This window comes from Astyanax mexicanus, chromosome 8 (assembly GCF_023375975.1).
Source record: "Astyanax mexicanus isolate ESR-SI-001 chromosome 8, AstMex3_surface, whole genome shotgun sequence".
Taxonomy (NCBI): Eukaryota; Metazoa; Chordata; class Actinopteri; order Characiformes; family Acestrorhamphidae; genus Astyanax; species Astyanax mexicanus.
This window is the reverse complement of record NC_064415.1, coordinates 26,376,569-26,391,001: the sequence shown is the minus strand read 5'-3', so window position 1 is coordinate 26,391,001 and position 14,433 is coordinate 26,376,569. Positions and strand designations below refer to the sequence as shown.

Here is a 14,433-nt window from a genome sequence, read left to right as displayed (position 1 = left end):
TGCATTACAAAGCATTATTTGTGGTTTCTGAAAGCCAAAACATTGTTCCACCTCTACATTTCATTTCTACAGTTACACGTATGGTCACTTCATATGTATTCCAAAGGCTTTATATACAGCACATGTACTGAAGCAGAGCACACTGTAACATAGCACTCGGTAAATCTCTCCTGTTTATAGCTGTAGCTGTGTGTGAGCTGTGAGTCACTCCATTTGGCATGAACAAAGCTCCAGGTCTCACTCACCCATGCCCACACAGAGTCTAGGACAGCTGCCCACTACCCACAATCCCCATACAAACACAACTCATGAATCATGAAGAAGGAGAAAGAGCGAGAGAGCTTTCATATTCAGCCTTTCTGGTCGTGTTCCAGAGAGCAAGCATTAGCACTGTCAATCTTCTGCAACGGAGGAAGCCTTGAAGCCTTATTATTATTATTCCTCTCAATCTTACAAAAGAACTACTCAGACTAAGGGCAGAGAGGCTGTAATATACTAACTGTACACAGGCTATACAATAGCCAAGGACGCTGATGCAAGTTTACTGGTTAAAGATATTCAACAATCTAAGCCACTGACGAAGCTTCATTTCAGCTGGAGTTTTCAAGTCTGCACCGGCTGACACTATGATGACACGTGTTGGCTCTGGCCCAGGGTCACTCTCAGCTGGGCACCAGTTCAGCTGCTCCATCATTCAGCTCTCTACAGTGCAGGATGCCGGTTATCGACCACAGACAGAGACAGGCTATTGTCCTTCTCTATCATAAAAATGAGCCAACAGATGGCGTGATTGGGTCTGACACGCCTAACTGAAAAAGCATGACCAAGGAAAAGACAACGGAATATATAATGTATTTAGATTTATAATTTACAGCTTAAAATAAATGTCTAATACACTCAATTGCAATATGCGTATTGGGTAATATTACCCAACAGCCTTTTTTTTTGTTCATTTATTCTGTATGGCTGTAGCATGCCAACTAATTTAGTTTTATTATGGTAACTTAAATATAAGCTATAAGTTTTTATCATGCTGTCGGTAACCTAAGGCTAATTTATACTTCAGTGTTGAACCTACCCCATAGCCTATACACAGCTACATACCCTAAAAGCAAACCTCCACAGAAATTCCCACATTCCCTCCTTTGTGTTTTAAACTGCAGAGGTAGAGCTAACCTAGCTTACACATCACAATCCTCTCTTACCCTGCGTTTACACTGGCATTCATTTCCTATAGGAGTGCACGATTTGTAGCCATAACACTACGACAAGCGACAAATAAAGCTGAGATTCTCTCAACCTCATGCACATGAATGATGACACGGTGAAATGACATTCTACACTGATTGGCCAAAAAAATCTTCAGACTAATCACAGACAAGGGGATGTAAGGTCCGCAGCTTCTGCTCCATGAACTTGAACTGAATTCCTACCATACATCATTCATATCCCAGCATTGTGATACTAAACATGACAGAAAGGCTAATAAATGTATATAATCTCTCCATTATATATGTGACACTCACCTACTGTCCCATGGAGCTCAGCTACTGTCGTGTGGAGCTTTTTAACTGTACAGCGGAGCTAAGCTACTGTCTCACAGAGCTTTTTAAGTGGGCCGCGGAGCTCAGCTACTGTCGCGCGGAGCTCAGCTACTGTCGCGCGGAGCTCAGCTACTGTCGCGCGGAGCTCAGCTACTGTCGCGCGGAGCTCAGCTACTGTCGCGCGGAGCTCAGCTACTGTCGCGCGGAGCTCAGCTACTGTCGTGCGGAGCTTTTTAACTGGGCCGCGGAGCTCAGCTACTGTCATGCGGAGCTTTTTAATTGGGCCGCGGAGCTCACCTACTGTCGTGCGGAGCTTTTTAACTGTATCGCGGAGCTCACCAACTGTCGCGTGGAGCTTTTTAACTGTGCAGTGGAGCTTAGCTACTGTCTCACAGAGCTTTTTAACTGGGCCGCAGTGCTCAGCTACTGTCGCGCAGAGCTTTTTAACTGGGCCACGGAGCTCAGCCTCTGTCGCGCGGAGCTTTTTAACTGGACCGCGGAGCTGAGCTACTGTTGTGCGGAGCTTTTTAACTGTACCACGGAGCTGAGCTACTGTCGTGTGGAGCTTTTTAACAGCAGGACAGTAGGTGAGCTCCATGAGACTGTATGAGCTCCGCGCGACAGTAGCTTCGCTGTACAGTTAAAAAGCTCAACGCGACATTAGCTAAGCTCCACGGTACAGTGGCCTAGTGAATGTCCTGACCTGAATCCTATTGAAAAGTTGTGGCATGACCTTAAAAATTCAGTTCATGCTCAGACACCCTCCAATGTGGCCGAATTACAAGAATTCTGTAAAAAAGACTGAAGCCAAAATTCCTCAACAGCGCTGTAAAAGGCTCACTGTAAGTTAATGCCTTAGATAATGCTAAGGATAGCCCAACTTTTTCACACCACTGTGAAAGTCTGAATGTACTTAAATAAAAAGTTGATTGTTCTTTTAAGGGGTATAGATGCATTATTATGCTATTATATTATTATTACATTAGTTTAAAGAGTGCTCCTAAAATAAGTATTTCTCCATGATTATTTTATTATTTTGCTATTATTCTCTTTTCCAAAAATAGTTATCATGACATATACTGTACTATTCTTATAATAAGCCATTACAGTAGAACACAGATTTCAGAAGGTGGTAAAATGCCTTATATCTTATAATAAAACATCAACTAATCACATTACAACAAGTTACCATAAAAGCAGTCAAATTATCATGCAGGGAATGACGATAATTACTTAAAAAAGCACAGCCCTAACAAAGTAATAAACAGCAGGCTGATATTGTTTCTGTGCTTCAAATTCACACAAAATCAAATCCATTAGATACTCCATAGTAACAAAGCAATTAGGCTAAGGTAAGTGAGTGGGTGAGATGGAGTTATGTGCTGTGCTTCTAAAAGACAGACTGTAATAATGAGTCATAAAAAGACCAAGGCATGAGCTTTATTTTCCATGTTACCAAAGAACACTGCTGTAACTCTAAAGCAATTCTCCACTAATCCTCTTTATAGTTTCCCTATAGGCTCTAAAATGGCTCCTTTCAGACAGGTCAGCAGTAGGTATGGGTGAAGTGGGGGTTGGGGGAGGGTACTTACGGCTGTCGTAGCAGATGTTGCCCAAAGCTCTGCCCGTCTGAAGCAGCACCTCCTGGTCCTTGCAGTTGAGCAGCTGAACCAGAGGGGGTATGAGCCCCGCCTCAACACAGGGGCTGCGCATGAACTCTGAGAAAAGAGACAGAGATCTTTTAAATCTCTTTTTACTCATATTAAAACTGACAAGTGTTAACTCATAATAGGGCATTCATTATTTACCGCAATTACTTGTAAATTTTAGTAATCAAGTAATCTACAGCTTGTTTTGATATTTAACTGTATAAAAAAATTGTTTTTGTTTCATTACATAATACACTCAACTGTATATTTGCAAACCATGCAAAGACTTCAAACTACTTTCAAGGAAATTTATAAATGAAGAAAAAAAATTTAAAACCCCTTTTTGTGCACAAACTGGTTGTTTACCATGTTCTGTGTTTAACTAAGAGAGGCCAGCAGGACACTCAGGTCCATAAGTATTTCGACATATTTGGAAATTTCCTTTTTTCTTCTAGAACATTATGACAATAAATTAAAAAATATATGAGTGTTTTTAATTATTTAATTTAATGCCTTATCTGTGCCGAGATTTCAAGCATTTGTGACTGCATTCACATTAAAATTACTTCAAAAACTAAACATTAAAAACCTAAAATTAGATTTCTTGCCCACATTTAATACAGGATTATTTTTTAATTTTGTAATAAAAATTTGGCATCCCCAAAATGAGCTGGATGCTAATGAAGCTGAAAGCCACACAAACAGTTACTTGGTCATTGTTTTTGTTGCCATAACACAAAATGCACTCAACAGATGAAATTCCAGACCTTTCATGTCCTTAATTTGTCAAGAAATTAAAAGTACTGTATTTTTCGCACTATAAGGTGCACCGAATTTGAAGGCGCACTGTCAATAAACGTCTATTTTCTGGTCTATTTTCATACACAAGGCGCACCAGATTATAAGGCACACTATGCAACACTAGTAAGAAACAGAAGCGTTGTCATGGTTTCTTCTAATAGAGCTAAGGTAATTTAAGTAAACAAAACTGTAATTCTTAAAAAAAAAAATATATATATATATATATATTTTAAAGTCAAACGAGTGCTGGATGTTAATCTACACAGATTTCCCTCCTGAAAACTGTTTATTTGGGTGAGTAAAGCGCTTTCATTTGCTTACAGTAAGCTTAGATTTGCAGATTTTTACTAATGCTAGCCGCAGTTAGCGGCTAATGTACAATGTACACTGAGGAACCCTGGGTGTTGTGGTAAGCCAGGGTGATATTAGCTAGCAGTCTGTCCCATGTAGCTTGTTATAACACGGTAAAAGCGCAAACTACAGTCCAATACACTCATATCTAAACAGCAAAAGAGCTAGCGATAAGCGTGGTTAGCCACCAATGCTAATGCTGCACCACCAGTGCTAACCGGGGTTAGCAGCAGGCTACAGGCCGATAATAATCATCTTTGAAGGTCCAACGAGCTAGTGCTCAGCGCGGTTAGCGGCTAATGCTAATACTGTTGGAAAACTAAACTGAACCAAACTCCTGTATAAAGCTGTACTTCAGCAGAGCGTAGGGGTGCAGGAAAAAATCGATTCGAGCTCGAATCGCGTTTCTAACATTTAACGATTCGATTCTCATTTTCAAAAAAATCTATTTTTTGCAGGTGCAGCTACTGTCGTGCTGAGCTTTTTAACTGTTGCGCGGAGCTTTTTAACTGTACCACGGAGCTCAGCTACTGTCACGCAGAGCTTTTTAACTGTCGTGCAGAGCTTACAACCTAACTGGTACAATTCATACATAAGGCGTACAGGATAATAAGACTCACTGACAATTTTTGGGAAGATTTAAGGATTTTAAGTGTGCTTTGTAGTGTAAAATATACAGTAAACAGGCTACACCTGGTCATAAATCTGCTTATTAGTCAAATATGCAATAAAAGTGTTCATGAGCCTGTGAACAAAATGATTGTAAATGTTTGCTTTTTTAATCCTGTTTCATTGTTTTCTTTAATTTTAACTTTTGAGGCAGTGTCCAGAGGCAAAATCATAATGACGGCTCTCACTAAAAGATGGTGAAACCATTAAAAAAAAACCAACAGAACTTTCAGTACCTTACAAAAAGTTGTTGGTGAAATAATTGGAACAGTCTGTTTATTAATATCAGCTATGCTACAGCAAGTTCCTGACTATGTTCCTGTCAAAATCACAGCTGCTGCTAAACATAATGAGGGAAGCCACTCCCATGAAAACATCAAAAACTGCAAACTTACAGCAGTTACAGATGCTCATAAACTACACATCTCATGCTTTTACTACTTTTAACAGTCATGTTGCTGCTCCAATCATAATATATCTGTACTACACTGTTCCTTAGCAAACATTTGTTATTAACTTCCATGAAGCAAAACTACAAAAAAAAGCTAAATTAAAAACAGCCTACTCAGCCAACAGTAGATCTGTGTGTGGAGCTTCAAACTAGAAACTTTGGGAGGATGCATCTGGTACATCCTAAAGCGTCAAAATGCAGGTTGTCACATTTGTTGGCCAGCTTTCAAGGATATTCTAAAGTGGGACAGAAATTATAATATTTTTATCTTTTTAAAATTCCACCACCTCTATGAAAAGCAATGTCCCCAAAAGTGCTAAGACCTCAAACGGACAGAACACAGATGTTCCCACTGGAACGCTGTTCGCCACATGCCAGCAGGAGGCTGCCAAAGTCCTGGCACAGCAGCAGGCTATCGTCATTAGCTGCCTTGCAAGCTGCTAAAAGCCCATTCATTATTTTAAACCTTTTTATCTTTCACAAACTGCATTCACTTTCAACCTCTCCTCCTGCGAGCCTCCTTAAGCATGGGCTGAAGAAACACTTGTGTAATTAGACTAAGAGCACCAAACAGACAGACTCTGCAGAACTAAAGTTTTATGGGATTTGCAGGCTGGCAGGATAGTGAAGAATGAAATAACTGAACGTGCAGCTACAGTATGAAGTGGGGTGAATGATGGGTTGATTCATACTGGATGTAAATACTTATTTTCTTAAGTTGAACCTGGGTGTGGTACTAGAGGTTTAGCAATACATCATGATTAGTGATGCAACAAAATTAACAGTAACATGGGTAAATGCTTGGGGTGTCACGAATTCGATATTTCATCGAAATCGATCGAAATTATGTCATGGTCTCGAGCATCGAAGTCAAAAAGAGGATCTACGATCTCTCCCGCAAATGGCGCAGCGCGCTACGCAAATGGCGCAGCGCGCTACGCAAATGGCGCAGCGCGCTACGCAAATGGCGCAGCACGCTACGCAAATGGCGCAGCACGCTACACAAATGGCGCAGCACCCTACGCAAATGGCGCAGCACCCTACGCAAATGGCGCAGCACCCTACGCAAATGGCGCAGCACGCTACGCAAATGGCACAGCGCGCCACCCAAATGGCGCAGCACACTGTAGCTCAAGGAGCAGCCCTTTCTCCAGAGAATGTGGACATTCCCATCTTCTTAAAGAAAAACTTGAAAATATAAAAATAACAGTTGTTTTGTCTAGCCTCAAATATGTTAATAGTTTTGGTACCTTAAGGCGCATCTTTCTCTCAGATAAAGATAATAATATATCTTTGTTAAAGGAAAAAACTTGTCATTCTCAGGGACCGAAAAAGTCTTAAAGTCTTATTTTTTATGTTTAACTGTTACAGTAGGATAGAGTTCAGTTTGTTAAGGCTCTAATTGTTCTATTATTTTTTACATGACTGTTCCTGTATTTTTTTTATTATTTATTTTGTTGTGTGAACACTGCTGCTACCAAAAAAAGCCACTAGATGGCATTACAAATATATCTTAATTTAATTATTTAAATTTGACCATAAGTGCCTAATGTGGTGTATTACAGATCACTTGTATCACTTTGCATCACTTATATCAAGCCCACCTTTTGAAATAAGATATTGTAAATTTGGTGAATCAAACCAATGAATGACCATAGACTAATCTAAAACTGACATAGGCCTCTTTGCTGTAAATGTTTTTTAGAGAATCGTGACACCCCTAGTAAATGGTAAACAGTTTTAGGATTTCTATACTTGAAGATAATGCCTCCATTAACTAATACATTTCAATATTATGACTTCTAAAAATCCAGCTCAAGACCTGCTGATCACTTAGAAAAAAAACGTAGCCTATGCTGGTCAAGAGCTAGTTAACAAGGGTATGTTTTTTTTCTTGATGACTACCTCTAAATGCATTATATTGCAGATTTTCACAAAAATCTGAAGAAATAAATAATACAAAAAACGTTTACTTTTGCAGTTTAACAGCTTTTTAACATCAGTAAGAATTGTGTAATGTCACTTTAAGAGAACTGTGACTTCCACAAAGTTCGATGAGGTCCTTTATAGAGCTGTCCCTAACGATTATTTTTTAAACGATTATTCTAACGATTATTTTTTTCGATTAGTCGACTAATCTATTCATTGAGAAACATATTTAAATAATTATTTTACGTTTTAAAGCAAACGATAAATTACTATATTTATATATAATAACAACAACAACAACAACAACAACAACACAAGCCTACTAAACCAAACCCCACACTTATAATCACTTACATGTACAGCACGTTGTTTAGATCTATAACGCTAAAAATGGATAAGCTCCCATACACCACAACCGTGTGTTGCACTGTTTTCTGTGACCGCTAGATTTTGTGACCACTGGCAAGTAGTTCTCAGCAGACCGGTGCACTGGCCGATTCGAAACGTGTTCGTTTCTAATGTTTACCCCGACTGGCCAAAACGGTTCAGTTTAGGGCTGAGGGTAAGGTGTAGGTATAGAAAGCTTCCGTTTTGCCAATGAACGCTCATAACCGTGAGCACTGGTCACAAAATTCCGACGGTGACAGAAAACGGTGTGACACCGCAGCGCCGACGGCGCTAGCTAAAATAACTTAAGGCAGCTGGCTTAGCTAAACACCTGAACTTATGAATAATGCTACTGTTTCTGGAAACTGCGAAATGCCATGCACAAATATAAACCAAAACTGTATAATTTCTGCCTGTGGCAGGTTTAAAACCTTTGGTAGACAGCCTTAAGTCTTTTTAAGGACACCCGCGGAGACCCTGATGTAAACGGTAACTTACTGTGTGACCCTGTTGACATAGTGCTCCTGGATGTTTGCGCTTCAAGTGCTCCTTTTGCACGTATGGCAGAGGACCACATTGTTGCCCTTTTGCGTGAAATGCTCCCAAACTTTAGATGCCCGCTGGCGTTTTTTTGTAGCTGGAGATTGCTCTCCGGAGTCCAAGCTCTCTAGAGCTTAGATTCTCTGTCCGAACCCGACATGACCCGAGGCCCGCCCGTAAATCCGACCCGGGCTCCAGAAAATAGTCCGAGATGTAGGCGTCTGTTTTTTAATTATATTTTTATTTAAAAAAAAAAAATAACGAAAACTGAAAGTGAAACTAAACTAATTTATTTATAAGCGCTGTTTTCACTACCGCAGTTCTACAGCGGGGGTGTTGTGCCGATTCTGTCCGCGAAGCGGGAGTCAGATTCAGCAGAGAGTCGGATTCGGCACAAACGCGGCAGCACCTCGCGGTCCGCGGTGTCAGTTGTAAGCGCTCGCGCTAGCCGCAAAATACGGCAGAAAACACTGAGGGAGCTGCAGACTTATGAATTGGACTAGAATATGAGCACGAGGAGATCAAAGAGAACCTTCACCTGTGAGTAGCTCTCTCTCTCTCTCTCTCTCTCTCTCTCTCTCTGTGTCTCTCTCTCTGTGTCTCTCGCACGTGAACTTCTCCGCGTTTGACTTGCAGAACTGTGTTTAGCTGTTCTTAAAAATCATTTTAATTAAATAATAGTTCTATGCTTCTATGTTACCGTGTTAATTAACATAATTCTGATCATATTTCGCTCATTCAAACAGCCCGAAAACAGCCAGTTGGAATTTTTGGGCCCGATCTAACCTCTAATGCTCTCCACAGGCGCCGCCATGTTTACGACGCGCCGACGCACGTTATGCAAATCGATGTATTTTTGTAATCGATGACGTCGATTATGTCGACGCGTCGCCCCAGCCCTAGTCCTTTACGGCACATAAATCAGATGCCAGTCCTAACAGCTAAATCACTGCATACTTTAGTGTTCCTCCTCATTTAACGCATATGATTCAACTTAGTAGCTAATTATCAAGCCCTTGCCTTGTGACTTGAATGCCGATGGAAAGCGCTAATCTTTGCAGTGTCGTGGTCTGAAAAGAACCCACTTTGACACCCACAGTTTAGTGCATTCTCAATCTGTAAAAATAGCTAAAAATAACAAATTATTTATTATTAAAATCACAAGCACATTGTAATTGTTCACATCACACGCACTGTGAGCCAAAATTTGGTCTGCCGAACCGTGAACTTTTCTTTCAGGTCGAAACCAGGCTTGACGCATTGAAATGAGAATTGTGGGTCAATGCTGATAACTGATATCTTAAACATACTTGTGAAGAAAGGAATTTCTGGAATAAATTTGCCACAGTTCAAGGTTTTTTATATTTGGAGACAATGCTTCTTACTGTGGTACTTCCAGAATCCCAGAAATAGGTTTGTGTATCTATCCAGACTAGTAGGGGACTAATTAAAAAAATACATATTACATCTGAAAGGTTTAATGATGATGATCTTAAATGTAAAATAAAACAATTAATGTAAGACAATCTCAGGGGGATTTAATTTCTATTCAAATATGTTTGGAACACAGAGAATATCCATAAATAATCCACATTTCAATGTAAATAAATAGTAATCTACTTTTTAAACCTCTGAAAATCTGCAAATAAATCACTAAATACTACTAAAACTGGCAATATGTAACCCGGCTTTGTGAAAAACAAAAATGAAATATGGCAGGAGAAATGGGTAAGATGATTAATGTATTAAAAATAATTTGCATCGCACATGTTAATCCATTACAGTTAGCATCACTACTAATAAGGGTCAATAATGTTTCTCCGTATCTCAAATAACAGTTGTTTACTTAAAATCAAATTCTCAGACTCTCTATCAGTCATAATATAGCTCATGTGAGCTACTTATTTATTTATCTATCAAGTTCATACCTTTTTTATTTTGTCAACACGTTTCCCACAGTGTGTATGGGAAAAGTAACATGGAGGAGAGCTCAAACACTGAGCGAACTCCAGCAACTCAAGCAGCTTGTACAAAAAAAAGAAAAGAAAATGCTGTGTCCGTCATTAATTTAAATAATTGAACAACAATCAATCATTAATTATAATAATTGATCTTTAAATAATGTGATGCTATCAAGAAACTCTTAGCTATTTTTGGAATGGTCTTATGTAATTGATGTTTAGATTTGATAGGTTTGGCAGTAATAAAGCTTGAGTGTGTCCAGAATCATTGATTTCAAATGTCAAATAAAATTGGATAATTGGCTGATTAAGCAACTAAAGCAGCAGCTACTTCTTCACACAGGGCAACACCACAGTGAGTGCTTGACTTTTTTCCCTATAATACACAAAATGGTCATTTATTGTAGGGATAAATTTTAAATCATAACGCCTGTATCGTGATGGTTTTTGTATCTCCAAGTTCTTGCAAACAAACCTTTCCCTTTTTACAATGAAATGAAAAAACACTTGACATGGTCAAAACACATCTTCCTTACATAGACAGAGAAAGCCCAAAAATGCCTTCAGCAAAAAGAGATTGCAGCCGATCTTAACTAAAAGAACAGTCTAACAGTCTAGCCAGCCTGCCAAGCTGTCATGAACAGCATGGCTGTGTCTGCACTTTAGGGAGCAAGAGCCTGCATATTAAGTCCTCCTCGTTATGAAATATATTTTTAGAGAGATATTCTAAAATGCCACTATTCAGTTTGCACTTTACAGTCAAATTATACAATTCCTTTACTGTATCAATGTTACAGTAAGATAATAAATAGGAATAAAAATGTGTGAAATTAAACAACAGCTAGAAATCTGATATTAATATGGTTCTTTTGAAGCTCAGATATTCCCCATGCTACATTTAAAGTAGTAAATAGTTCAGTTTTGAATAATATTGCCAGCGAAACAGAGGGAAGAGACATAATACTTCATATCGTTCCGTCTGTTAGTCAGGCAAGCTCCATCTGTTGTCAGACTAGAGGGGCCAGCTTTGTGAAGCTGGCACAAACACTACAGAAAAGTAGTACACAGGGGGCTGCATGGGCTGACACAGCTAGAATAGAACACAGACTTATTTAAAATAGGTTTTCAATTTCATTTACATCTCTTAACCTGTCGCCTCCACAATTATCTCAGCTCTGATTTAAACTAGGGCTATATTGCTTTCTATGTACTAAAAACAATAATCCTGATCTATACTTGTTATCTAGGCCATCAGCAAGTCTACTGCTTATTACTGAATCTAGGCCAAAACCTTAAACAGCTGAAACTAATTCTGTGGGTCATATACACCCTGTTAATACACAGTACCTAACAAACACCCAAACAAGTAAGATAATAGGACTGGATTTACAAACACTAAGAAGTTCATAAATATATATATATATATTTTTAATCTACAAATACATTTTATAATTAATGCAAAACAAATTTGTTTTTATTTCGCAATCTTAGGTTAAATCTGTGGAGCGCAAATTAAAGCAAAGCCACAATCAAATTAAGCAATCAAACATTTTAATATGCATGAATTAAAGCCAATGTATACTTCTGCGTGAAAAAATAGGCTTTACAAGTCATTTTTCTGTTTCTGTTTCTGTATATTCAGATTCTAGTAATCTGAATATAAACTGGTTATTTAAGAAGCTGACCTTCTGACCTCTTACATTCTAAGACAAGTGTCAAGCCATCCTAAGGTTAGGAACATTTACAATACTTTAGAATACCAATTGTTCTTAAATTGTTTTTCCTAAGTAAAAATTTACAACATTTTAATAATATTTTTAAATTATTAACCTTTTCTTAACATTTTTCTGAAGCATAAAGTTAATCCAACCCCTGATTTTTATAAGTAATGGAAGATAAAGGGTTTTACAAAATGACTTACCGTTTTTGGCTACCTCCGCTATGATGTTGGCTACTTTGGGTGTACAGGAGTTCTGTGTGGCCAGTAGAGAAGGCATCATGGGCAGAACACCCATCTGCTGGATCTTTTCACTGGCTTCCACATCTGTAAAAACAGAACAAGGGATTAATCCCACATAAGAAAATGCATTTATGACAATATATAAGTGACACGCATACATATTCAACACAAACAAAAATAATCAGAACTACATCAGAGCACATCTGGAGTAAATATTTGATGAGCAGCATATTGAACAAAACTCCCAAAAACATAAAAAGCTGGGGAAAACTTGTACAAACAGACTTCATATCCTGAGACAGGGACTTTTGCTTAGTGTGCATTTAGCAGGGTCCCCAGATATGAGGACGCATGGTCTCAAGAGGTTAAAGCACTTACTACAGCAAAAGGTGCTTATACCAAGTACTGTCTGTAGGGCAATACTTATAAAAGCAGCATATATTTTTTAGTTCAGAATGTGTTTTTGTTTTTTTATTTGTTGATTATTAATGATTATTAATAAGCTTTGATTTTGTTAATGTATCTTAAATGCATACTGGGTCCAGATAAATATACTGGCTGGAATAACTAGTATAAGTATCACTTAAAATCCAGACCAATCAGATGACATGTGGGGGTTTGCTACTTTTGCAATGCACTGTAATTATGTCATGCAAAACATTTTGTAAATTAATGGGGAAAAAAACACTTATTTATAATTAGAACTGGTCCATTTTAACAGACACTGGAAATAGCATACATTGATTCAGTAAGCAAAATACACTGCTGCTCAGTAAGCAAATACAACACACTGTTATAATCATTTGGACAGTCCATTATTTATCTAATGAGCAGACAAATCACTTTGACTCCTCTTCACCCGAGCTAATTATTTTGTGCAGCCACAGAAAATTTACCTTTCAAAGTAAGATTCAGTAGAGTAATGAAACCTGGAAAGAAATGTGTTTCAGGGGATTTTCATAAGTGTCAACATTTGCAAAATTAAAACAAATAATGCTTTAAAATGACTTATTTATCATTAAATATTCAAGTAAAAAAACACAAATGTCTCTCAGATTTGTGCCTAATATGGATTATACACATACTATGTATATTGAATATAGAAAATGGAAATAGAGGGGAATGAAGCAACTACAGCTTCGCCAAAAATTAAGAGACCACTTCAGTTTCTGAATCAGTTTCTCTGATTTTGCTATTTATAGGTATATGTTTGAGTAAAATGAACATTGTTTTTAATTCTATAAACTACGAACAACATTTCTTCCAAATACCCTCAGAAACATTGTCATTTAGAGCATTTATATGCAGACAATGATAAATGGCTGAAATAACAAAAAGACGCAGAGGTTTAAGGCCTCAAATAATGTAAAGAAAACAAATTCATATTCATAAAGTTTTAAGAGTTCAGAAATCAATATTTGGTGGAATAACGTTTTTATAATGTTTTTAAATCGAAGTTTTCAGGCATCTTGGAATGTTCTTCTCCACCAGTCTTACACACTGCTTTTGGATAAATGTCTGCCACTCCTGGTGTTTCAGCTTGGTTTGATGGTTTATTATCATCCATCTTCCTCTTGATTATATTTCAGAGGTTTTCAATTTGGTAAAATCAAAGAAACTCATCATTTTTAAGTGGTCTCTTGTTTTTTTCCAGAGCTATCTAATGTATCTAATTTATTGCTATTTTTCTCTTTTTCTCTTTTTTTTTGAAGTATGGACCAACAGAAATGCTTTACTCTGAGGAAAGATTTTAAAGTGAACTTTTAACACCTATAATGGCTGATTCACAGGCGAGAGGTGTGTGTGGATGTGGGCTGTGTGAGAGGGGGTTGCTGCATCGCACACAGGAGCAAGAGAACTGGCTTCACCTCTCTTAACCGGCACACTCCACTAGCTTCATAATAATTTATGACTGTCCTGAGCAACACCACAGCAGCACCTCTCAGCCCTGAGAAACATCTACACATAAATTAACTGCCTGGAGCACTCAGCCATTACATTCATCAAAACAACATGCAGCCTACAACACAGTGCCACCCATATCACACACAAGGCTGCATGAGAGCCTTCTACGGGAGATGTTCCAGATTTTGCATCACTTTCCAGAAAACTCCCACAAAAAAAGATCACAATGATGGTATCAATCACAATCAGGTACACAGAAATACAGATTTCTTTATCAGTACAATTT

At 38.2% G+C, this 14,433-nt stretch overlaps 1 protein-coding gene across 3 annotated transcripts in view; it reads right to left on the bottom strand.

Annotated features, from left to right (window-relative positions):
- rap1gds1 (RAP1, GTP-GDP dissociation stimulator 1) overlaps positions 1 to 14,433 on the bottom strand; it is a 70,081-nt gene that overhangs the window by 40,032 nt on the left and 15,616 nt on the right. For all 3 annotated transcript variants that reach the window (XM_007239789.4, XM_007239788.4, XM_007239790.4), the window contains exons 3-4: positions 12,204 to 12,326; positions 3,137 to 3,262 (exon numbers count right to left, since the gene is read on the bottom strand). In XM_007239789.4, coding sequence (XP_007239851.1) covers positions 3,137 to 3,262; positions 12,204 to 12,326 — 249 coding nt within the window. The remainder of the gene's footprint in view (positions 1 to 3,136; positions 3,263 to 12,203; positions 12,327 to 14,433) is intronic.